Raw genomic sequence first — 27,321 nt, forward strand, 5'->3', positions numbered from 1 at the left:
TTATATAGCGCCAAAGGGTTTACTCAGCGCTGTACAATAGAGGGGGGGGGGGACAATACAAGAAACAGAACAGCAACAACAACAGTACACAAGGGGTTAGAGGGCCCTACTCTTTCGAGCTTACAATCTAGGAGATATGAGATGGACTCATTACATGCAAAGCAAGATAGTTCAAGCCGTGATTTGTCATAATTGTGATGATTATGGCTTACAGCTCATGAAAACCCCAAATCCTTCTCTCCTGCAGGACCTTACCTGTTCCTCGCTCCAGCACTGTAGTCTTCCCGTGCCGGCTTCTGTGACAGCCGGGGGCCCACTGCGCATGCGCGAGAAGCGCTGCGCTTTGTGAATGATCCGGTGTCTTCTGGGACACATGACAGGTCCCAGAAGGCGCTGGGCCATTCATAAACCGCAGCGCTTCTATCGCATGCGCAGTGGGCACCCGGCTGTCACAGAAGCCGGAACGGGAAGAAGAGGGAAGGACAACTCCGCAGAAATGGGAGCGGGTACCTGTCAAATTCAGGTACCCGCTCCACCTCCCTTCCCAAAAGTCAGCAGTCTCTGGTCATCTGTACTATGTCCCTGGTATTTTCCCTGTACTATGTCCGCAGTCTCTGGTCATTCACCGTACTGTGTCCGCAGTCTCTGGTCATCCCCCGTACCGTGTCCGCAGTCTCGGGTCATCCCCCGTACCGTGTCCGCAGTCTCGGGTCATCCCCCGTACCGTGTCCGCAGTCTCTGGTCATTTCTTGTACTATGTGTGCAGTCCATTGGTTCAGAATATTTTTTTTCTTGTTTTCCACCTCTAAAATCTAGGTGCGTCTTATGGAGCGCGAAATACAGTACATAAGATGATTATGATGACAAAAGCCCTGAGCAGAAATAACTTCAGTGATAAATGCATAAATGCATGACAAAATGATTAGTAGATCCAGAGATATACAAAGCTGAATTTATATGCAAATATTACCTTTTCCATTTAGGCCTCATTCCCACAGGCAGAATAATTTAGCTTTTAGAGGTATTTTTATTTTTTTTAACCCTTTAAACACAGCTTTATTTCAGCAAAAGATGACTAGCCCTTCACCTACCTATTGGGCCTTCAACATGATGCTTAGCCTGACTGACCAACAAAGTTTGGAAGGTGGAAGGGGTGGTATTAGACTCAACTGTTAGATGAAAGATTGGTGTTAAAACTGAAGTTTAATGCGTTTCTCTGGTCCCCCCAGGGCTGTCCGTCCTATCAAAGGGGCTTGCCTCCCGCAGTGTATGTTAATGAGGAAATGCTCAGTAAGTCCCTGGTCTGTGTTGGGGACAGAGAAACTGTCCAGAAAGGTTTGCAATTCACCAGGAGGCCTTCTCCTAAAAAACATAAAAGTAAAAAATATTTTTTAAAATGCTGTGTATATGGGAATTTATAGTGGGGGTTTCTCACATTTGGACTGTAAAAGTGGAAATACACTTTAAAGAAGCTTTCCTGAGGCCTTTAAAGCAAAACTGTGTTTTACTCTTTCAGGGCAAAGCTACCAACAAAATAACACCACTGCACACCAGTATGGTGTAAAGGAAGGTGGAAGGGAGGAAGGTGGAAGGGAGGGAGGGCTGGGTGGGTGGAAGGAAGGTAGTTCAGATTCACATACTCAGTCAGAAGCATCAGAACTTACCTGGAGTGTGGGTGGGCACAGGGGGAAGCAGAGCAGATCCAGCCTCTCTCCCCTCTTCTTCTATTGGTGTGGAGGATGGGGGAGGGGCTGGGCACTGAGGAGCACACAGTGAGGGAGGGGGCACAGGAAATAAAAGGAATGATTGGAGACGATCAGTGCAGCAGTGGGGGCAGTGCCAAGCAGCGATCTCCTGTATGTCTTTCACTGCTGCTCCTCCCACATATCCCTAGACCCGGTGCTGCTTGCCCCCAACTTATTTCCACTCGTCCAATGTGATCGGGCAAGTGGAAATTTTGAGGGCTGCTGTAAAGGGTTATTATATGTGTGTGTGTGTGTGTATATATATATATATATTAGTTTTTTTTTTAATAGAAGGATGTAACTTCATGTGGCCAGCGTACAGCTACGTGATGTTAGGGTACATTGAGAGGCAGAATACAATCGGTCCCAGCTCTGTGCTGGCCTAGGAATGCTAGTTCTTACAGTTCTGTGTTCTGAACCAGATGTTAAAAAAGCCGCTTGTGTGCAGCATCCCAGCCTCTCAGTGTAGCCCGCTTAAAGGCTAATTTCGCCTTTTGCTAATTTTTTTTTTTTTTGCAAATGAGCCTGCAAAGCATTACAACCAACCACAATAGGCTCCTCGAATTCCCTGTCCACGCTGAGGTATGGACTTTCAGTTACTGAGCTGGAGGAAGTGTCAATGGACTATGAATGCGGTAATCACCGTACGTGTGTTCCATTATGGTTTACAAGACCATCTACTGCAATGACAGATGGGACGTTTATTCACAGACTGTGAATGAATGATATGGCTATGCAGGCAAAGTGTTTCACAGCTGTGATAAATTCAACAGTGACAGCTGGCCCAGGGGAACCAATGCAAACATGTTACACCCTAAATATGGGTCTAACATGTAACATTGGCTAAAATATAGTTAGCCTTTCCACCCCATCCCCAGCAGTATATACACATCTCGACAGCACTTCCCCTCTGCCCTAGACACTTAAAAAAAAAAAAAAAGGCAACAAAGGTTTTCAGTGGTATATTAATGCTCCATAAAATATAACATTCTCTTAAGACTCCAAGAGCAGCAATTTAAAGTCTTGGAAAATATACGGCAGCAGCTCCCAGTTTGGTATTTAGAAACAACAGTAAGACTTGTATTGTAAAAGTGTCATAAAGAAAAGCTGTTGTACACAGGAGCCAATCAGCTTCTAGATTGAATTCCCCTAGAACAAATATGCAGCAAAACAGGCTGCTAGCTAAAGACAAGTAGGTTTCCTTGAAAAAATGTTCTCCGAAGAGGCCTGGTATGTGCTTTATAAATGGAGGTTGTCTCTTGTGTACAAACACAAAAAAAAAAATTATGTGAAGATCTATTTGGTACTTTTTCACTTTATGGGCATAGTTATTAACGTGGTTCTAAAGTTAAAACATTTTTTTATCTTAATCTTTTCTCTGCATTAAAGTGTCATAAAACCCAGACTATGAAAAACTCTCATTACATGCTATATAACAGAGTGTTCATACTCACAAAGCCACTAAAGCATTCGTTATGTGTACAGTGAAATATACCTGGTTGATCCTGCCTTCAGCTGTCCCTCCCATCTTCTCTGTGTCCCCACTGCACGCTGAGGTTGTATAGACCAGCTAGTGTCCTCTACTGAGCATGCTCAGTTAGAAGCTGTTCATTTTCTCCTTTTTCTTATCTGTGCAGCCCATGTGACTATAAAGTCACACATCTGGGCATATACACAGTGGAAATGACACTCCCCTTCCTCCCTCCTCCATGTCCCCCTATTGCTAAACACTATGGGGGTGGGATATAGTTTTCTGATTGATTACATTCACTAAGAAACTCACAAAAATGCTTAGTTTTAATATAAATCAGTAACAAATATATCACATATAATTGCTAATACATGCAAAGTAAAAAAAGAGCCTTGAATACAGATACCGTCTGAACAAAGAGATAGCTAGTGTCAATCATCTGTGACTCCTCCTACACCATGTTAATGGACAAAAATACACATTTGATGTTCAATAAAGATTTATAGTGAGCTATATAACAGTTTTTGATATTTATCATTTAAATTAAAATCTTCTGAAAGTTTTTTTTTTTTTTTTTTTTTTTTTTAGTTGTGATTGGCACAGTACCAATCAGGGCTGTGCAGACAGACTCACACTGTAGTAATAGAAGCCCTCCCAAGGATCTTTCCCTGCAGATGCCAAAGAACAGGGGAAGATCATGTGACAACATAACAGCACTGCAGGAATAAATTACATAGAGGATTTAAAAAGAAAAAAAAACAGTGGCATGATTTATACTGTATGATTTATGTGAATGAATTATGGCAATAAAAACTTCTCTGCATAGTATCACCTTAAGGTAAAAAACGTCCCATCACTTGTGCCCCCCCTTTCCTAAACATTTTCCCAACTCCTCCCTTTATCCAGCACTGTCCCATCTTAAGCTCAGCTCTCTTCTCTTCCTTCAAAAAAATTATATATATACTTGTGAGCTACTATGGTAATGGTGACTATAATTAATTTATTACATAAATAAACACACATGTGGTTCGCTGGCCCTCACACCAACTCATTAAATAGTGTTTTGTGACTCAAAATAATTAAACCAATAGTGCCGCGCTCCCATATAAAACTATATATCAAAAACTTTATATACCTTGTGATACTGTCTCCAAAATTGTGAAATATATATACAGTGGGGCAAAAAAGTATTTAGTCAGCCACCAATTGTGCAAGTTCTCCCACTTAAAAAGATGAGAGAACCTGTAATTGGCATCATAGGTAGACCTCAACTATGAGAGACAAAAGGAGAAAAAAAATCCAGACAATCACATTGGCTGATTTGGAAAGAATTTATTTGCAAATTATGGTGGAAAATAAGTATTTGGTCAATATCAAAAGTTCATCTCAATACTTTGTTATATATCCTTTGTTGGCAATGACAGAGGTCAAACATTTCCTGCAAGTCTTCACAAGGTTGGCACACACTGTTGCTGGTATGTTGGCCCATTCCTCCATGCAGATCTCCTCTAGAGCAATGATGTTTTGGGGCTGTTGCTGGGCAACACAGACTTTCAACTCCCTCCAAAGGTTTTCTATGGGGTTGAGATCTGGAGACTGGCTAGGCCACTCCAGGACCTTGAAATGCTTCTTACGAAGCCACTCCTTCATTGCCCAGGCGGTATGTTTGGGATCATTGTCATGTTGGAAGACCCAGCCACGTTTCATCTTCAATGCCCTTGCTGATGGAAGGAGATTTGCACTCAAAATCTCATGATACATGGCCCCATTCATTCTGTCCTGTAAATGGATCAGTCGTCCTGGTCCCTTTGTGGAGAAACAGCCCCAAAGCATGATGTTGCCACCCCCATGCTTCACAGTAGGTATGGTGTTCTTTGGATGCAACTCAGCATTCTCTCTCCTCCAAACACGACGAGTTGTGTTTCTACCAAACAGTTCTATTTTGGTTTCATCTGACCATATGACATTCTCCCAATCCTCTTCTGGATTATCCAAATGCTCTCTAGCAAACTTCAGACGGGCCCGGACATGTACTGGCTTAAGCAGGGGGACACGTCTGGCACTGCAGGATCTGAGTCCCTGGTGGCGTAGTGTGTTACTGATGGTAGCCTTTGTTACTTTGGTCCCAGCTCTCTGCAGGTCATTCACTAGGTCCCCCGTGTGGTCCTGGAATTTTTGCTCACCGTTCTTGTGATCATTTTGACCCCACGGGGTGAGATCTTGCGTGGAGCCCCAGATTGAGGGAGATTATCAGTGGTCTTGTATGTCTTCCATTTTCTAATTATTGCTCCCACAGTTGATTTGTTCACACCAAGCTGCTTGCCTATTGCAGATTCAGTCTTCCCAGCCTGGTGCAGGTCTACAATTTAGTTTCTGGTGTCCTTCAACAGCTCTTTGATCTTCACCATAGTGGAGTTTGGAGTGTGACTGTTTGAGGTTGTGGACAGGTGTCTTTTATACTAATAAGTTAAAACAGGTGCCATTGATACAGGTAATGAGTGCAGGACAGAGGAGCCTCTTAAAGAAGAAGGTGCAGGTCTGTGAGAGCCAGAAATCTTGCTTGTTTGTAGGTGACCAAATACTTATTTTCCACCATAATTTGCAAATAAATTCTTTCCAAATCAGCCAATGTGATTGTCTGGATTTTTTTTCTCATTTTGTCTCTCATAGTTGAGGTCTACCTATGATGCCAATTACAGGCCTCTCTCATCTTTTTAAGTGGGAGAACTTGCACAATTGGTGGCTGATTAAATACTTTTTTGCCCCACTGTATATCAGAAGTATAATATATAACATATAATAATCATATTAATCAAGTGCTGATTATCCCGTGAGATCTGAAATTAATATTAGTGAACCAAAGTCAATATATAAATAAACACAAGGTCCTCTTCTAATTCAATTACAAAAAGAAATTCCACTCCAAAATCCAAGTGCAGTGTGATCTTATTATGCGCTCACCTTATGTTTTGCCTAAGAATATAGGCAAAACTCGCTTTTTGTCCTCATAGGACTGATGAAACCATATTCCTCCTGTGTAAGATTTCTCCAAATGTTATATGGATAATTGTAGTTAGATATTATTCCACCTGGGGTCTCTCCAATCAATTGGTCTTCTATGTAAAGGAATGGATGGATGGATGTCTCCCTTTTCCCCTCCAGTGGTCTCTTTCCTTCTTTAGTAACCTCTCTCCAATGTGTCACAGATGGATATCATAAGAGAAAACAGAAACCATGGTGCCTTATCCTTTTTAAATTTGTAATTTATTACTGATCAATGTACCACTCACATTTGTGCAATTTACAATGAGCTGAAATAGTGAGATCATAGCCTGCTGTGTCTGCTATACTCGCCGTTCTAATCCGAGACAATGTTGTGACGTCAGAGCCCCTCCCGTACGCGTTGCGTCTCCGGGTCATGTGACTTCATCAGGGGGATATGATATATGTTCTCCTCTCTTCCTGGTCTCACAGGAGACTCTGGGAGCAGCGGGAGCCATAGATCCTACTGCAGTCAATCAAATCCTTTGCGGAGGGAGTGGGGGACGTGGCTGAGCCGCACTGTGTGTCTATAAACTCACACATAAATATGCAAAAATATAACATAATCACCCAGTGCTACTAACATGTCACCCCACTTAGTGTCCACGTCTAAATGGCTGTATTAAACACCTTTACCCTATCAAAACTTGTAAATAACTTCCAATCTCATACTAGTCCAAAAAGAACTGTGTTCCAATCTGTCCTTTTCTCTTCTTCAATTTTACCTCCAAAAAAAGTAAATAGTGCAATATCATTTTAGATACCAAAAAGTGCTTCCCTTATATTCACAGTATAAGTTCATATTTTTGCATATTTATGTGGGTAATGCACTATATTGAGTTTTCTTTTTTTGAGGTTTACATAGATTTAAAGAAATGTCTCCATGAAGGTGGATTAATTTTTGGGAGCACGTATATTTATTAATTTGAGGATTATCACAGACACCAAGAGACTGTTACTTTGACTTTTTGAACTTTCGGGGGAGAAAGTGGAACTTTTTGCATCTAGGGAGTCATAGCATTATTTTGATTGTTTAGTTTGGGTTAACTGCATTTTTGTGATTATAAACTCACACAGCCCGGCTCAGGAATGTGCCCACACGGTTGCCCCCTCAGCACATGGCTTGGAAGGACAGAGGGGGAGACAGCGCAGGCGAGGGACTGAAAAAGAGGAGGTAAGCTACTGCTCTGTTCGAAATCCTTGCGCAGAGCAGGTAAGTGTAACATCTTTTTTATTTCAATTGAAAAAAATATTAAGGTTATCATTTTAAGTGTAACACAAAAAAAATGCAACTTGGATTAAATCAGTCTCACCTTTAATACTTTCCACAGAAATGTAAACAATGTACACATCCCAAATTCACCATTGGGCTAACGGAAATCCATAATGTGATACAGGTTACTAGTTATGGATATAGTGTAAAAACAACAATTACAGATTCAATGTCAGATGCAAATATTGTGATTTTGGTTCAGATGTAGCTCTTCAAACACTAAAAAAGTGTTTATCAATAAAAAAATTAAGAAAAACGTAGAATGGGCTTTGCAATGTGTGGAGGAGCCAAACAAGTTTTCTAGAGTTAAAATAGGACTCTAGCAAAAGGATGTTGGTTAGAACCCGTCAGGTGTTTATTGACATCTGGTTCCTGTTAGAGAGATTTCACATCACTCCCAGTCTCATTAAGTAAAGTGATCTCCTTAACAGGGATAGAGACAACAAAAACCTGAAAGAGGTTCTAAACCTTCTTTACAAAATAAAATTTCTTTTATTCCTGGCTCTGTCCCTGTTGGATAAAAACAGGATGTAAAGGGAAGTTTTCCCTAAAGTGACATAGACAGCAATAAAAAAGCGACTGCAGTTTTAATGAAGCATAACATTAGATACAGTCTACCATCTTGTTATACTACACCAGTTATACATGCCGGATGAACATTGACATCCAGTGTACAGGTCAAATAAACTTCACATCATTTAGTACACAATATTAGAGTGGGAAATTATTGTGGCTGGTACAGTTTGCTGCATTGTAAATTACACAGATCTCCAAAACATTTATATCAAATATAAAATAGATTGTGTACAATATAGACTGTACAATGTTAATGGCAGACACATTTCAGAATTACAGGTTTTACTGCATGATCAGGACCATAAAATGAAGTGGCAGTGAACACAGAGGGGAAAAATACTCATCATGTTGGAGTTCTATTGACTGAAAGCAGACCTGTGGTCTTATAACACATGTCCTTCCCATACTTACCAACCAACCCATCATACTAATAGCTCATATACTTACCTTCCAGAAGAAACGGTTGTCCCTGGTTTTCTCAGATGTCATCCAAGGGCTCCCAGCTGAAGGGGATCAGAGGACTTTTCTAGTGGTGATGGCAGCTCTGCTTTGTACACCGGTGCTCCCCCCTACACATACAACTGTGATCACTTGACCAATGCTGTTTGATTGGGATAGGTAAGTACTGGTGATGCTGCTACATATGAGGATACTGTGTTAGGAAAGTCAGTACAAGGGGGAGAGTTATCACATTACAGGTCACATAAGAAGGCAGTGATGACTCTTTATGTATATTGTAAGCACAATAAAGAAATAGAAACAAGGATTTCTGTTTCTGCAGCAGTTTCCTCACTGCTTTTTACTTAGAGTTCCATTTTTTGCAATATAATCTTATATACAAATAAACATTATTCACAGATTTAAAAATAGGCCTGGCTGTACAGTTTATATGGTATAACTGTAGGTATGTATTCTGGACAGATTTGGTGGAAACACCTTACCAGACTTGTATATACTCGATAAAGAGTAACTGCGACCTTGCACAATATTTGGGAAAATAATTTACCAAAATCTGTGCATCAAAAAAAAAACTGTTCAATAAATACTGAATAAGTGCAAGTGGAGTTAATATAGCAGCCATGTCATTAATATCAAACAAAAATGATAATTATAGGTCAGAGAGATTTTTGGAACATGTAAATCTCTCTGCAAATAAAACCAACAGAAATGCTTATAGCAGCTACTTCTACTGCTATCATTAAATATGCAATATATTTGGTAAATATGTACATATGTTTTTGAGGGAGAAATAACTCAAATAAGAAAACTGCCACCTCAACCCCCACCATAGTCACATTAAAAGTGTATCTAAACCCCAAAAAACAAAAATGTAATATATTATAGCATATGAGTCCTTAGGTGTAGTAGCTGCATTAAAGTGGAACTTCACATGGACTATTTGTAATCCTTATGCTGCTAGCATTAGTAAAGACATAGGAAAGTATATCATATATTTTTTTTTTTATTTCTTCAGTTACTTCCTGGTTTCCATGCCTAGGCAAATGATGTCACACATCCCAGGATCCTTCAGAAGGGGAGGGTTCTCAGCTTAACCAATACCTGAATGAAGGGCAGATGGATTCCAGGAAGTAAATGCTACATGAATCATCTGACCTTACTCAAGATGGCCACTGCCAGAAATACCAGGGGGTGTTTTGCAAAATTAATTTTCAGCAAAATAAAACATGGAGACATGGATGGATGGGGAGTTTGCTTTGAATATGAACAAAGAATTAAATAGCATTTTTAGTTGCTCAGATGCAGTGCAGTTCCACTTTAAATTTCTATTTTGAGTCTTTTTTCTCTTTATTTGCACCTGTTTACCCTGAAAATAAATACGTCCTGTCTGTGGGTGGCTACTCACACTCACAATGTATTTATAATGGGAGCCATGGTTGCCACCCAGGACTGACATATATCTGCCTTTGTTCATCTCCATTACATGGGGTTGATGGGATAAGTAGCTTACAAAAAAGATGCTTTCTGTTAAGATCACAGGAACAAGGTAAACAGGTTGCTTTACGTACTCACTGCAAATTTACTTAGTCTGATAAAAAGTTAGCTAATGCAGCCACCACATCTAAGCACTGCTAAGCTACAGTTTTGTTTTGGGGTTAAGTTATCCTTCAAAGTGGTTGTAAAGGCTTGTTTTTTAATCTTTAAAATAATAAACACATCATACTTACTCTGTGTAACAGTTTGCACAGAGCAGCCCCGATCCTCCTCTTCTCGGGTCCCCTGCTGGTGCTTCTGGCCCTTCCCCCTTGCTGAATGCCCCCAAAGCAAGCTGCTTGCTCTGGGGGAACTTGTGCATGCTCGTTCCCAAGCTGCCTCTGCGTGTCTATGGGACACACAGAGCGTGGCTCAGTCCCTTCCCCAGCTCCCTCCTCACTGGCTGTGATTGAGGGCAGTGGAAGCTAATGGTTCCTGCTGCTGTGTCTCAGCCAATGAGGAGAGAGAAAACCCAAGAGCCTATGCTTTCGTGCACACTTCTGGATTAAGATCAGGCTCAGGTAAGGGGGGCTGCCAGGGACGCTGCACACTCAAGGTTTTCACCTTTGTGCATAAAATGCATGATGGTAAAAAACCTCCACCCTTTAGCACTATAAGTCAGGAAAGGTCACAAAAGCCCTGAAATACTTACCTGCAGCTCCAGATCCAACAGTAGCTAGTCATGTGACCAAATATATGATATAATCTTTGCTAAATGGAAGCCTCTGCTAAGCCGCAACTCTACCTGAATTGTATTTCTTCCTTCTGCATGGGATCCCATTCATTAATATCTGGGCATTTGATAATATGAAAGATCTCAGTGAGCTTCCAAGTGGTTCTTAAGTATTTTAGATCTCCTTTATAAGGGCTTGTTCACAAGTGTGTCAATACCAAGTGTTTATGCGGCATTTATTCAGCATTTTTAAAGCCTCATAACTGCCCTTCAACACCTGACATGAATATTACAATGGCACCACACAGTACAGTACACACAGGAATGCCAGTGTTGTGTTAAAAATTAGGAAGCATGTCACTTTCATGAGGAACTGAAGCTTGTCAGCCACCTCCACTGATCTCAATGGTAATGCTCTGTAACCACACCTTAACAGCACCTATAGCATTTATGGTTGGTTAATGAAGCATTTAAAAAGTGTGCGCGGGGGTGGGGGGGGGGTGGGGTGTAGCGTGGAGGTCCCTGTATCCCAGATGATTCTGTGTGTGGACAAAAGCATCCACCAGCCAGCAATGCTGACCATGCCAGGCAGGAGCAAAGGCATTGAGTATTACTAGCAATGGCAAATTTTTTTATTTCAGCAAAGTCGAGCTGGACCAAGCCAAGTGTCAAAGTGATCAAAGTATACAAATTCATTGTGCAGAGAGTTCACAAAAATGTCTGCTATCACACCACAACCTAACCAGCTATCAAAGTACATCAATTCCTCTACATGACTTCCCCCTAGAAAACAACACTTTCATGGGTATTTATCAAGCATTCTTGAAGCTTTTTCAACAGTTCTTCATAAACACAAAGAAAACATGTCATGAAAAGGAAAAGTATTGCCAAAGCTTCTTTGGCTATACTTCGATGGATCACAGGAGTACAGTTCGTTCTGCACTCCTGTAACCTGTTTTCAGTGACTGATATCACTGAGCCGATCCAAGCTAGAGGAAGACCCCAACTTTACAGTCGGGATCCACCCAGATGCCTGGACTGGCAGCTGGTTCAGCGTCTAGCTGTGCCACTGGGAAATTGAGCCAGTCGCTCCCACCCCTCCCCAGTCCAGTGCTCCAGTGAGGAGTGGAACAAAGAGGAGGCTACTGATAGACTCTGCTCAGAGTGGAGGGGAGAACTAAGCAATCAGCGGTGTTTGATCACTCAGTTCTCAGTGCAGAGGTGGTGGGGGACAGATGCAGCATTGGAGCGATGGTGCATCTACCTAGGTGAGTACAAATTTTTTATTTGGTAAACCCCATACTTACATTTACTTTCATAAATGCTATAGGTGCATTAATGAGCATTGCTTCATTCTTCATAATCAACACACATGTGAACAAGCCCTAAAATACATATTTACTGAATATCCACAGATGTTCAGTAGCTGATAAACCGTAACTTAAGCCTTGTAAAGTTTAAAGATATTTCTATTATTAACCATTCAACAAGAATCTAAAGTAAACGTGGATGAGCGTTCGTTCCTCAGGTATAAGTACAATTTTCTGAAGCCATTTGGTTAAGACTTTTAAGCGTATCGTTGTGTTTGTGCAAGACCATCAAAGTATATTAGAGTTTAGATCTTCGTATACTTCATTAAGTGCAGTAGTTCTTTTTGAGGGAACACTTTTCAGCCAGCACAAATGCATCATGCTTGTAAGTACCTGCCCACATTATAAGCCGAAGAATTTAGGAAGTGGAAATGCTATAAGTGATAAATCACAGCATAGTTTTAGTTGTAAACATTCAAATTAAAAACGGCCACATTTTGAAGGGAAAATATTCTTAGCCTAATATATTCTTCAGAAAGATGGGCCTAGAGAAAGGCCAGCAGTATTCATTAGGAACAGGTCCTTTTACATTGCATTCAAAAAATGAGAACATAGGGAACCAAATGCGTGCCCGCCTGCTGTGTTGGTAAGCACGCGTGTTGGCTAAAGTATGGTAGTAAAGGAAGAGTCTTGTAGTAATGTAAAATGCAATGAACACATCAATGGAATAATGCTCATGTGCAGCCAAGATGAAGAAGATGCCAAAAAGATTTAGGACCCAGGACAGAGTGTGTAAGAAGTTCCAGCTTCGAGGTGTATCTGAAAAACAGAACAAACATTATAAACATATATGCACATATTAGTCTCAAATTATTAACTCTCCCACTATCCTCTTCCCCCATTAGACACCAGTGTACATAATCAGCTGGATACTCTCCACCATTACTAAAGACTATCTCCGCCTTTCTCAAGAGCATTACATTAAGATGAAGCAGAATGAGTGAGCTGCCTTCACAAGGACTGCAGCAGTTAGGCAGAACTGGAAATTCAAGGCCGCTGGTCCCTTAAACAGATATGATACTACTTCCATTTAAGGGATCATGTACACTTGCTTCAAAATGTGACATTTACCACCCATTTTTGAAAGCACTCTGAATGCCAATCAATGTACCTGCCACTAAATAAAATAGTAAGCTTACAGTCCTGTTCATGTGTTGTGTTTGCTTAACAAAGTATACCCCATGTCGCTTTTTTGGTGCTTCAAAGCATCTCCAAAGCCTTCATAGGAGTCCATGACAAAGCTTGTTTACAGCACCTGCAGCTTTTGACAGGCTTTTATTCAGAGTTAGCTTTGCTTTATTTGGAGGTATGAGATATACCAGGAAGCGCTGGGAAACTAGCAAGCGAACCAGGAAAGACGTCATCAGCAGTCACTTCCAGTTAATGTGTATATAATCTGGAAGTGTCTGGAGCAGACATTACATCTGGTGTGCAGCATGAAGCAGCAGGAAGGTAAGCGGGATCTGGACTGGAGCGGAGCAACTAGCAGATGTCACACATGGTGCACAGCATGGTAGCTATATAGTGGAAGGTGTGCGGGGACCAGAGAGGAGGATCAGAAGAGCTGAGGGTTAGTACTGAGTGGGGGGATCAGCAGAACTGGGGGATACTACTGAGTGGAAGATCAGCAGAGCTGGGGGTTACTACTGAGTGGAAGATCAGCAGAGCTGGTCTTACTTCTGAGAAGAGGATCTGCTGAACAAGGGTTCTAATAAGCTGGGGATCTACTGAATTAGGGTACTAATAAGCTGGGGATCTGCTGAATGGGGGTACTGATGAGCAGGGGATCTGCTGAACAGGGGTACTAATGAGCTGGGGATCTGCTGAGTGGGGTACTACTGAGCTGGGGTTCTACTGGGCCCCTTAAAACAAATAGAAAATCAACATGCACAGAGTATTTACCAAGCTTCATTAAAGCTTCAAAGAAGCATCACCAAAGCATCAAAAAACATAAAAAAAAGCATGTTGAAGCAGTAGGCGCTTTAATGTGTGTTAAAGTTGAAGCAAGTGTAAATGAGCCCAATATATTACAGCTCCAGAACACCATATAATAGGAAATACAGTAAGTTATATTAACAAACAGAATTTTTCAAAGTGCAGCTTCTACTTTTCCAACCTTTTTTCTTTGCAGAATCACATCTATCACTTCATGATAGATATAATTCTGTGTCATGCCAAATCCACACCAATATGTGAAGAAACATTGAAGTTCATATTATGTAACATACCATACTGGTTAGTTACACCATTCAGGTATGGATTAGAGTTTTAAAAAGCCCCTCATCCCTTTTCCTCAATTACAGAAATACAAAAAAGATGAGTTAAATAGCAGGTTGACGTTAGCACAAAAGACAGATATCTTTCGAGGTAAACTTACATTCTGTTACAAAGAAGTTCAGCATGGTGAGGACCACTGTATGTCCACTGAACATGTAGTCCCCACAAGTGTGTACTCCAGTTAGTGTCATGCCAAAGCCACTCCAAATTGCGAAGGCACGCTGAAGTTTTGCCCACATATTATCATAGAGCTGAAATAAAACAAACAATTTGTGTGAAATAAAGCATTAGGCCTCTCTGCATGAGGAAATGGTATCTACATTGAAGCGGTTCCCTATATGCACTTCCACTACAGTTCTTTTGTAGAGACGCATTGGGGTTTATTTACTAAAGCTGGAGAGTCCAAAATCAGACTCACTTCTGCATAGAAACCAATCAGCTTCCAGGTTTCATTGCCAAAGCTTCATTGAACAAGCTGAGGTTAGAAGCTGATTGGTTTCTATGCAGAAGGGAGTCTGATTTTGGACTCTCCAGCTTTAGTAAATAAACCCCATTCTGTCTGTGTGGAACATGAAGGTCCAAGAATTGGATTGCCAGAGGGCTCTGTCTCCGGGGTATTGCAGAATTCAAATTGGTGGTTGATTGTTTGGAATCTGGAGAAGGGAAAGATTTCCTTCCAGTGATTTAGAAGATAGTAACCACCAATGCCAGTCTCTCCGGTTGGGGGGCTGGTTTGGAGGTGGCTACAGTTCAGGGGACTTGGTCTCCACAGGAGAGAATACTGCCCATCAATATCTTGGAACTTTGGGCAGTACTCCTTGCTCTGAATTATTGGATGAACCATTTGCACAAGTTTGTGGTCAGGGTTCAATCCAAGAATGCCACAGCAGTGGCGTATATCAACTACCAGGGCAGCACCAGGAATCGAGTGGCTCAGAAAAAGATGAACCACATTCTGGCTGGAGCACAGCAGCATAGTTATAGTTAGTCTAGCTTAAAAAAAGACAAAACTTCATCCAGTTCAACCATAAAAAAAAACAGTTATAATCCTACACCCACAGTTGATCCAGAGGAAGGCAAAAAACCCAGCAAAGCATGATGCAATTTGCTCCTGCAGGGGAAAAAATTCCTTTCTGATCCCAGAGAGATCAAATCTGATATTCCCTGGATCAACTTTACCTATAAGTGTTAGTAACCAGTTATATTCTGTGTATCTAGGAAAGAATCCAGACCTTTTTTAAAGCAATCCACTGATCTGGCCAGAACCAACTCTTCAGTCTATTCCACATTTTCACAGCTCTCACTATGATGACCTCAGGGTGAATAACTCTACACCGAGTTCACTATATGAACCACTGATGTATTTATACATGTTGATCATATCCCCCCTTAATCTCCTCTTCTCAAGAGAGAATAAATTCAGTTCCTCTAATCTTTCCTCATAGCTGAGCTCCTCCATGCCTTTTATCAGTTTGGTTGCCCTTCTCTGTACTTTCTCCATTTCCCCAATATTCTTTTTGTGAATTGTTGCCCAAAACTGAACTGCATTTTCCAGATGAGGTCTTACTAATGATTTGTACAGGGGTAATATGATATCTCTCTCTGGAGTCTATACCTCTTTTAATACAAGAGAGGATTTTGCTTGCTTTAGAAACCGCGCCTTGGCATTGCATGCCATTATTAAGCTTGTGATCTACCAGAACTCCCAGATCCTTCTCCACCATTGATTCCTCCAGTTGTACTCCCCCCAGTATGTATGATGCATGCATATTCTTAGCTCCCAAGTGCATAACTTTACATTTATCAACATTAAACCTCATTTGCCACATAGTTGCCCAAATAAACAGTGCATCGAGGTTGGCTTGTAAATTGGAGACATCCTGTAAGGACATTATTCCACCACAGAGCTTGGTTTCATCTGCAAAGACTGAAATGGGATTTTAATCCCAGACCCTATATCATTTATAAATTTATAAATAAAAAAGTAAAAGTCCCAACACTGAACCCTGGGGTACACCACTGAGAACCCTAGACCATTCAGAGTATGAATCATTAACCACTACTCTCTGAATACGATCTTTCAGCCAGTTTTCTATCCATTTACATACAGATTTTTCCAAGCCTGTAGACTTTACCTTACACATTAGCCGTGTGGGGAACTCTGTCAAACGCTTTTACAAAACCCAAGTATACCACGTCCACCGCCACCCCTCTGTCCAAGGTTTTGCTCACTTCCTCATCAAACAAATCTGATTTCTTTTTATAACTTTTGTCTTTCATGTATCCATGCTGTCTGTTGCTTAAAATATTTGTTTCCAGCAAGAACTCATCTATGTGGTCTTTTATTAAACTCTCCAGTATCTTCCCAACTATAGATGTTAAACTAACAGGTCTATAATTACTTGGTAAATATTTTGACCCCTTTTTAAATATAGGTACCACATTGGCCTTATGCCAATCCAGTGGTACTATGCCAGTCATTAAAGAGTCCCTAAAAATGAAAAACAATGGCTTTGAAATAACAGAGCTCAATTCTTTAAGGGTGTATGCCATCCAGTCCAGGTGCTTTATTCACCTTTATTCTGTCTAAATATTTCTGGATCATATCAATTGTGAGCCAATGTGGACCATCTAGAGCTGTGTCAATACCATGCCCATTATGGACAAGAGCTCCCCATGCTCTTTCGTATACACGGAGCTGAAGAAGGTGTTTAATAAATTTTCCTTCTCTTTTGTCCCCAGTCACCCACTCTAGATTATTTTGTAAAGGGCCTACATGCTTGGACCAGACATTTTTACTATTAATATATTTGAAGAATTTTTGGGGTTGGTCCTGCTATTATTTGCAATCTGTCGTTCGTTTTCAATTTTTGCAGCCTTTATTTCCTTTTTGCATATTCTGTTATACTCTTTGTAATGTTTAAACGATGATAGCGTTCCTTCATTTTTATATTTAATAAAAACTCTTTTCTTATTATCTATAGTTTTTTTTAACTTTGGCCGTAAGCCACGTAGGTTTGACTTTTAGCCTTTTAAACTTGTTGCCCATGGGAATATATTTTGCAGTGTGTTCACATACAGTCTTTTCAAAGAACTCCCATTTCTGTGTTGTGTTCATCGATGCCAATATTCCCTCCCAGTCTAAGTCTTGGAGAGCAGCTCTCAGCCTTTGAAAATTAGCTCTCTTAAAGTTGAGCGGTTTTATTTTTCCCATATGTGCTTGATGTTTACAGCTAACAATAAATTAAATCATGATATGGTCACTGCTACCCAGATGTTCTTTTATAAGGACATTCATAATAAGCTCTGCACGGTTTGAGATTACCAAGTCCAGCAGAGAAGACTATGTCAGTGGTATATATTCCAGGTATAGAAAACTGTTTTTTTTTCCTCAGCCTTCAGCAGCTAATACCGGGACAGTGGTCCCTTAATCCCGAGACATTTTCCGCAATCTGCCATCATTGGGGAACTCTGGATGTGGATCTACTGGCTTCCCGGTTCTACAACAAGTTGGACAGGTTGTGTCGATGACAAGAGTCCCACTGGCAATAGGGGTAAATGCACTGGTAACACCTTAGGGCCCATTTCTCCCTAATCTATGCCTTCCCCCGATTCAACTATTAACGTGTCTTACACACAGGATACAGGAGGTGATAACACTGATAATAGTGGTAGCCCAGCCTAGCCCAGGAGGGCTTGGTACACAGACATAGTGAATATGGCAGTGGACACTTCTGGTCTAACCAGACCTATTGTCTTGGGTCCAATAGGATATCCTGCTTTATGGTCGCTATGATTGAAGGCTTGGCTATTGAAGCCTTGGTCTGAAGGATCAGGGGGGTCTTGGGTCCTGTTATCTCCGCACTGTTGAGTGCAAGGAAGCTGGCTTCAGGGAGATTCCATTACAGGACCTGGACATTTTATTTGACTGGTGTGAAGTCAGGAAGTGGCAATTGCAGAAATATGTGACTGGGAGATTTTCGTCCTTTTGCCAATCGGGAGAAGAAATTAAATTGGCCTTAAGTGCCATTAAGGGTCAGATTTTGGCTCTATCCATCATTTTTTTTCCAGAGACCGTTTGTTTCTCACTCCTTAAATCATACTTAATGCAGGATGTAACGTGGATAGTCCTGCCTAACAGGCCACCCTTGTGTCCCTGGGACTTGAACATGGTCTTGGCTGTCCTTGCAGAAGCCACCCTTTGAACCAATTCAAGAAACTCTGGTTACAATCACTTCACAAGAAGAGTGTCAGAGCTAGAGGCTCTTTCATGTAAGGAGTTGTTCCTGGTCTTGCATTATCATCCATCTTTCTTGCCAAGAGTGGTTTCTAGTTTTCACTTGAATCAGGAAAGTGTCTTGCTTTTCTTTTTTCGTAGTCCACAATCAGGAGGGGAAAAAAAAAATTGCTGCATATTCTGGGATAGTCAGAATTTACTTGGGTTTGTTGGCACAGGTCAGGAATCTTGTTTAATGCTGCCAGAAGGGCCCAGGAAAGGCAGGCCAACTATTTCTCATTGGATCTGCTAGTTAAACATTCAAGGCTATAGTTTGAAAGGGCAAGGTTCCACCCTTTCGGGTGAGAACGCACTCTACCAGAAGTGTGGGAGTATCTTGGGCTATCCACCATCAGGCGTCAGTGACTTAGGTTTGCAAGGCAGCTACATGGTCTTTAGTTCATACATTCACAGGATTTTACCAGGTGTCAGAGCCACAGAGGAAATTGCCTTTGGCCGCAGTGTATTATGAACAGCAGAGTAGGTCCTTTGGAATTGATGGCGGTGGTTATTGATGTGTTTTCCACCCCTCAGCTTTTATTGCTCTGGGACATACCACACAGTCATGAATATAGCCTACTCTGTGTCCTGTGATGTATGATAAAGAAAATTTAATTTTTTCTACATACTTACCTGTAAAATCCATTTCTTGGAGTACATCACAGGACACAGAGGTCCCCTCCCCTCTTTTTGGGAATTCATTGCTTGCTACAAAACTACTTTCTGTATAGGAGGGGTTATATAGAGGAGGACTTCCTGTTTGATTGATCTGCCAGTGTCCATTCACCTATAGCTGCGCATAACCCACAGCCATGATTATAGCTTGCTCTGTGTCCCGTGATGTACTCCAAGAAATAGATTTTACAGGTAAGTATGGAGAAAAAAAAATCCAGATTTTGCCAAACACTACACATTAGCACATTTGGTATTTGTCTAGTGACTAAAAATAAATCAGTCTACCTAAAACTGTTATTTTTGACCACAGCAGAACCTGATGGGATAAGTCTTCTCCCAACTTTCTTGTATATCCCGAATACTCCTGCAAAAAGCATAATACCCAACCCTGTTTCTGTCAACCTTTGAGTTTTGAGTGTTCTCACCCACCTTTGAATGTACCATGATCTTCTGTTGTATTTTTTGTAATTAGAAGAGGAAAGTAAACCTCTGACACCTCTAAAGTCGGCCATAGACAGATCAAAATTCTGGCCAAATTTTGATCCATCTATGGGCAGGCTGGTTGTACTGAAGTCGATCAATGGACTTCAGTACAACCAGCCTGTCAAGTTTTTTTTGTGTAATCACTGCCGGCATCAGTGACCATTGTATACTGACAGCAGGGAAACCTTCCATTGTCAGAATACAAGAGCGCAGTGGGCGGGATTCCCCACCAACACTGACTGTGTTGATGGGAGGAATCAAATGATTTTCTTTTCTTCAACCTCTGGTTGAAGAAAAGAAAACTGCATAATCTATGACCAGCCTAAGACTTTCCTTTGACTAGTCATCTTCCAGCTCCATGCCATACCTGGCCATCTGCAATAATAAAAACATGTACCTAGAGTGTAAGCACTCAGTAAGGACATCATCTTCTCCAAAAGGTTCACTACAATGCAAACAAACCCTTATCAACTGTTTCATCATGCTTCCTGGGGTGCCATCCATTGGTAGTTGACACCAGAATAAAGATAGATAGATAGTCTCCTGTAAGGTAATTTGTCACAGAAATCTTGAACCCTGCAGTATCCTACCAACAGGAAAGGCATGTACACACCTCATACTCTGAAAAACTGTCCTAACTCTTAAACAAAAGGAACCAGATCCGTTATTTGATTGTTTTGATCTCCGGATGGATTGCTTGGAAAGCACTGTTAAACATTTAGGTTGGCCATATATTATACAATTTACTTGTATAATTTTCCTTTAGATTGACCAAAAAGCATATAATATGAGGTTAAACTTAAACAACACTTTCAAATGTATCCAAGTAGGCAGGCCCTTGCACTACATAGTTGAAGGTAAAGCTAAAGGAAATTGTACAGAAAAGTGTAAGAAAATTGTATAATGTATGGCTAGCCTTATAGGGTGTGAGCAATAAATACAACAACATAGTTAAGGGGTACTTGACATAAACTGACACACATCAAGGGTATTTGGTTAAAATCTGTTGCTATAAATGGGAATGTAATTAAGGGTACACAGTTTAAAAAAAATATTAAGAGTGCTGTTCCAGTCCATACAAAAACACACAACAAATGTGGAAATCAAGAGCCTATGCAGGACTAGCGAAATGATGTTGCTATGTCTTACAATGCCACATTTCTAGGGAGGTGGGGTTATACTTTAAACCCACTGAAAAGAGGTTTGATATGAAGTAATTTAATGTGAAGACAGATATCCTGCAAAATGCAAATGCCTTTCAGTGAAGTAATACTACCGGTACTGAAGGACGCTGTAGTTGCTTAATATTTGTCCTTTTACAGTACAAGATGGCTGATAACCTAAAACAAAAGGCAACATTCAGCCAAAAGGAGCACACTAAAATATGAGAGAATCCAGCCAGAGAGAGGAAACCTCAGTGAAAAATCTTCTACATCATATAACACAACAGTGAACAACTTCTGGAAAACAATTGGGTTTATCAAGCTTTTTAAGAATACTGGAATTTCACTTTTAGTAACAATCAATGATTTATATCAGTACCTTGCCAGAACACTGCAGGTGTTCACCAGGGACAGACAATGACGTGACAAACATGGTGACGCATCTCAAGAGAAACACAGTACCCATTAAGCTACAGAGGCGGCGTAACAGAATAGACCTACAAAAAAAAAAAGAAACAAAAGAAATTAGTATATGCAACTCCGTTAAATGTGTTCAAATCTCCCCAGCAGGAACACAGCAATAAAAACCAGAGAGAGGTTCTAACCCTTCCCCACTCTATCCATAACTTCCACTCTGTCCTTCTGAAAATGCTATTTGCCTGGATGTCTGGCTTCAATGCCACAGATCAGAAACAAACAAGCAGCAAATGAAAGGAAGAGAAAAGTCAGAATCCCGGAGTTCTGACATATTTTCTCATTACAGTTTTTTAAGGCCTCACAGTGGTCACTAATATTCATTTTTTAGAAGGAAAAGATGTGCCATTAAAAAACAAAGTTTTAAGCGGTTCCTACTATTTACTGATCAGCAGAGCTGAAACAGCAGCATAAAGTTCATACTACAAATTCAAAGGCATGTGACTAAAGTGAAAAAAAAACAAAGAGAAGAAACCTTAGGCCCCTTTCACATGAAAGGTCTGATCAGGTCTGCCTGTCAGCTTCAGGTGGCCTGATTGGGCAGTCTATTCACCAATATTGACCGACTTGTGTCCATTTACACCTTGCCTACCTCCGGTCTGATCCATTCCACTGAAATACAATGGAAGGAGATTCATCCCCTTCCGCCTAGGCGGATCGGAGGGTAGTCAGATGTAAGTGGTCAGCTGAGTCCATTAACTCCTGGTTGCCCATACAACAGAGCAGGCTCCGTCCATGTGTACTATGCAGAAACTGAGCGGAAACGAATGGCTCATCCGCCCACTCTGATCAGCAGACAGACCACCAGCTGATCTCAATAGGGTCCACCCTGTGTGAAAGGGGCCTTAAAGTATATGTAGATCTTAATAATTAGCTTCTCTAATTTGCAAGCAGTTCTTATGGCAATGTGTGTTGGGGCAAATGTGACAAAGGGTTATGGCCTTCCTCCCTGGCCTGGAAGTGAAAGGAGATTCTCATCTTCTTGGCAGAAGGGATGCTGAAAATGTACAGCTTTTAAGCCTTCAGCACCACCTCAGGCCACAATGAGGCTTTCCACATGCAGAAGGCTTCTACTGGGACACTGACATGTGCCGCAAACCTTCTACACTACACAATTGTGAGTACATTTGTATGATTTTTGTTTATTAAACCCCTTTTACACTGCACCATGTCAGTGTGCTTTTTGCTTCCTTTTATCTGTGAATAACACACTTCCCATCCCTGGGTGCTTACATCTAAGGAAGCAGCCATGATTATCACATAGGCTGGACTTGTTCATCTCCATTACATTAGGGTTAAAGGGAATATTCATTTACAGATAAGATTGTTTTGTTTCCCATTCAGCTCACACGATATAACCTAGACACAGCATTTCTGGGAAGATCAACAGGAATTTTATGTACTTGCTGAAAATGTTCTTACCACAAAAAAATGAAAACATATGTAGCCACCATATCTAAGTACTGGTAAAGATATTGCATTTTTATTTTTTCTTTAAATACACTTTAAAGGATAAGTTCATCTTGTATAAAGAATAATAAATACACATCTTTCTGCAGGTAAAAAAAAAATGCATTTATTATTTTTTTTTACCCTGCAGTCTGTAAAGCATCACAAGATCATGTATGCAAAGCCAGGCTCCTGCAGACCCTCAGTCAGCTGTCTGCCCGTACCTTCCATTGAACTGCAGGAAGAATCAAAGAACTATGAGAGTGCTCACCGGCGTCCTCATAGTTCATCGAGAACTACAAGCCATGTGCAGCTGTGGCTGACGGTACTCGTAGTTCATTCATTCACAGAACTTTGTGAATGAATGACATGATCATGTAGGTGGAGCAATTGTAAAATGTGATCGCTTGCTGGGAAAAAAAATCCCCCATCTGCTGTCACAGGGAGGGGAAACTGGAATTAAAGGAGAGAGGAGCTGGAACATATTACATGTTCCACTCTGAATATGGGTGGACCGTATTTACATGTTCCAAAGGTGAACTTATCCTTTAAAGGTGCACATGGAGCTGGGGGATATAAAATAACAAAAGATTAAGGTGGGAATAGAAATAAAGAATAAACATGCTCCCTCCTGACCATCTGTATTATCCCTGCAGCTTGGTAGGTTGTATCTGATTCCCATCTCTTTGTCATGTTATTTGGTTGACGGGTATAAATTAAAGTCTATGGGACTGCAGGCGCCAAGTTAAAGAGTAGGTCTCCAGCACATGCATCTCTATTGGAACCCAATTACTGAATTGCCAGGCAGAATGCATCGGCGGGTATTTCAGACTCTAAGATGGTAGTGAGTGCCAGGGGGGAGAATATTTTTTTAAAAAGTTAATCCTTATCTTTTAACAGGTTACATATATTTCTTGTTTTTCAAAGATTAAATTGCTTTCTAAATTTCAAATCAAAGATATATTTTCCATATTGTCATACAACTACTAGTTTTTAAGTATGAAAGATGTTCTTATAGGTTGATAATCATTTCCAAGTACTACCTGTGTTTATGAAGAAGCAGTACAAGCAGCCAGATGTAACACAGGACCACTCCACACATTTCTGTCATTGCGAAAGCCCAAGGAATTCGAGGGACACTGAAAATCCAAGCAGTAGACGAGTTAGAGATTAAAACAACTGTACAAATTAGGGTAGGAGTACTTAACACTGAATCAAAAAGAGAGTACAGAATTTCTAAAAGACATTATGTCCTACATCTCTTTTCCCTTCTATTAAGAAAATACACAATAATAATAAATACCAAACTCCAAATACAGTTCCTAATTAGGCACTTGTTAGGTAAAAATACAGTGGGGCAGCACAGTGTCTACATGGTTAGCACTTCCGCCTGGCAGTACTAGGGTCATCGGTTCGAATCCCAACCATGCCACCACCTGCCTTGAGTTTGCATGTTCTCCCTGTGCCTGTGTGGGTTTCCTCTGGTTACTCCGCTTTCCTCCCACACGCCAAGGACATGCTGGTAGGTTAATTGGATCCTGTCTAAATTGGCCCTAGTATGTATATCTATGAATGTAAGTTAGGGACCTTAGATTGTATGCCGCTTGAGGGTTAGGGACTGATGTGAACGTACAATATATATGTAAAAAGCTGTCTAAATTAATGGTGCTATATAAGTACCTGTAATAAATAAATAAGTGGTTCATATAGTATTCTGCTGAATAAAAAGAAACAACCTTCCTTCAATGAAATAACAGATGGGTAGAATGGACATTAGGGGGCACTGTGATATCAAGAGATGCTTGTCAAGTGATAAATAACAGTAAGCACTGCATGAAATGTATTTCTCCAGCTAGACCATGGGATGTATTAAGGGTCGTTGAAAACTGATAGGCTTTTATAATCGCTTCCGTATATTCACTTGTCTGCTGTAGAGCAGGGGACAACCCAACAGTTTTATACAATAAGAAAGCATAAGCTCCTGCTAGTTCATGAAAGCTGTCATTTTATTCTAAGCAAATGTAATTCTCATCAACAGCCTCAGCTGCTGCAGTTCTCTGGCCTCAAAAGCAGCAGTTCCCAATTAGGTAAAATCTGGAGAATCCTAGAAAAGAATTGAACAACCTGTTTTAAAGTGGAAGAAAAGCCTAACACTAACTATTCTTAAAAACATTTCCTCCCGTCTCCTCTTCTCTATCCTTCATACCCTATATGCAGGACTTGGTCCGGGTCTAGTGATCCTGCAGCTCCAGCTTCCCTGTGTCAGTGAGCGTCTGCTGCAGGGGAAAGGAAGGAGCGCATGACAACGACCGGGCCATGGGAGCCTGTGGATGAGGTCGTGGCTCCTGGAGGTTACGGTTGTTGTTAAATGCGCCTTCACATAGGAGAGCCAAGGCTGCAGGATCAGTTGACTGGACTGGATTGAAAAAAAAAGGTAAGTACACAGATCATCTTTTGCACACGGCATGCAGGATAAGTAGGAGGAGGATGGGAGGAAACGTTCTTAATCGAGGAGAACCACCCAAAAGGGGAAGTTTCGATTTAAGACTTTGTCCCCAGCTCCCTGTTAAGGATTGGCACCTTTGGGGAGCGGGGGGGGGGGGGGGGTACCAGAATTATACAGGTACCCGCTCCAACTTCCATTGCAATTGCATACGGCGATCGAAAGTGGAAGTCATCCTCCCCCTCCCTCCCCGTAGTCTTCTGGAACACATTGCAGGTCTCAGAAGACTATGTGACCATTCACAAAGCGCAGTGCTACTCGCGCATGCGCAGTGGGCACCCGGCTGTGAAGCCGCAAGCTATCACATTCAGCCCACACTGAAGATGCCGACACTGGAGAGAAGACGGCTGGTAAAACCAGTTGTGGTGAGGACACTGCTTGACCGAGGGACAGGCAAGTGGCTGTATTTAAAAGTTATCATCTACAAAAACTGCTGAATTTTAATTTATTTTTTTAATTCAACTGGAACTCCGCTTTAAGAATACTTAGTGTTAGGGTTTTTGTCCACTTTAATGTGAACCCGTGCTTCGCCCATGCAGTGCAAAACAAGAGGTTCCCTTAAAGTGGTTATAAAGGCTCAAAATTTTTTACCTTCATGCATTCTATATAAAATATGATGTTGCAGAAAAGTAAGCAGACACCAAACATGTCAAGATGTGAGTATTACACAAAGGATGAATGTGTAAGTAATAAAGCATAAGGCTCCTTTTACATTCCCCTGCTGCGGTTTGGCAGCAGCACAGGTGCAGCGCAATGAACCTGCAGTTTGTGTGCAATTTACCTGCTATTTTCCATAGACCATTATTAGGCCTGGTTCATATCTATGCAGGTGTCACTCACACCTAAAACCACCCACAGTAAAAATGCACTGCTGTTTGAAAATACGTGGGGCTGCCGTTCATTCTGAATGGCATCCCCACGCATCTAAAAAAAACACAGTGCATTTGCGGGTGCAGAAACAAAAGGGAAATCATGGTGCAATAACACGATGCGATTTCCTAGCCTCTGTGTTTTTATAATGGTGCAGGAACCTCAGGGAAATTGCATTATGCAAAAGCACCATGCAATTTCATGGTTGCTGCGTTTTTAGAATGATGCACAAACTTTTTTCCTGCGGGGAACACAGGCAGCTGTGCCCATGCAAACACGGGCCGCAAACCTGCATAGATGTGAGCCATATTTTAGATTGGGTGTTTTTGGTGTGTTTTCTGAAAGTGCATCAAAAGTCCTGCATGTTGCAATTTTGATGCACTTTCAGGTGCATCAAAAAAGCGTAATGGCGGTGTGAAACAGCCCTAAGACAGATGGGAGCCAACAACAGATCACTATTAATTAAAGACTTTCAAATAGTCCCATTAACCAATATGGTGAGGGAGGTAGTCACATCTTTAAAAATTGTGGCAACAACAGGGTTGCAAGCCTGCCTCAGCTAGAGATAATCAACACTGCTATGTCCAGTGTAAGAAAGAATATCCTAAGTTGTATTATTACAACAGAATGACGCTTTTAGATGCATCAACTGTGAGATCAGGCTTCTGGATTAAAGTTAAACAAAGAAGAAAAGAGAGAATGAGACAGAAGAAAAACAGAAGAGTACAAGGAAAGGAGTTGGAACGGAGCTAAAGCGGGTCCCCACGCATAGACCACACCATAAGTAACTAGTTGTTGAAAGTTAGACCAAATTAATTGATTAACATTACTCCCTGGTAATCGGTTAACCAAGGATTTCCTTTTTTTTTTAAACCTTTTAAGCTCATCATGTAAAATAGCTGCAAGTTTTTCATTAAACAAGTACCATGGGATTTTTTTTCTTCACCTGTGGGATGGTTGGAATACCAGATCTCTATGCCTTTGCCAGGGTCTGTCTAGCAGCAGTAAA

General features: G+C 41.1%; 1 protein-coding gene across 2 annotated transcripts in view; it reads right to left on the reverse strand.

Annotated features, from left to right (window-relative positions):
* Positions 1-7,556: 7,556 nt before the first annotated feature.
* Positions 7,557-27,321, reverse strand: part of SAMD8 (sterile alpha motif domain containing 8) — a 63,791-nt gene continuing 44,026 nt past the window's right edge. For both annotated transcript variants that reach the window (XM_089682577.1, XM_089682576.1), the window contains exons 3-6: positions 23,983-24,078; positions 21,396-21,513; positions 14,520-14,670; positions 7,557-12,901 (exon numbers count right to left, since the gene is read on the reverse strand). In XM_089682577.1, coding sequence (XP_089538703.1) covers positions 12,597-12,901; positions 14,520-14,670; positions 21,396-21,513; positions 23,983-24,078 — 670 coding nt within the window. In that variant the 3' untranslated portion in view covers positions 7,557-12,596. The remainder of the gene's footprint in view (positions 12,902-14,519; positions 14,671-21,395; positions 21,514-23,982; positions 24,079-27,321) is intronic.

This window comes from Staurois parvus, unplaced genomic scaffold (assembly GCF_062004578.1).
Source record: "Staurois parvus isolate SC_StPar_1 unplaced genomic scaffold, SC_StPar_1.0 ptg000291l, whole genome shotgun sequence".
In the NCBI taxonomy this organism is placed as follows: domain Eukaryota; kingdom Metazoa; phylum Chordata; class Amphibia; order Anura; family Ranidae; genus Staurois; species Staurois parvus.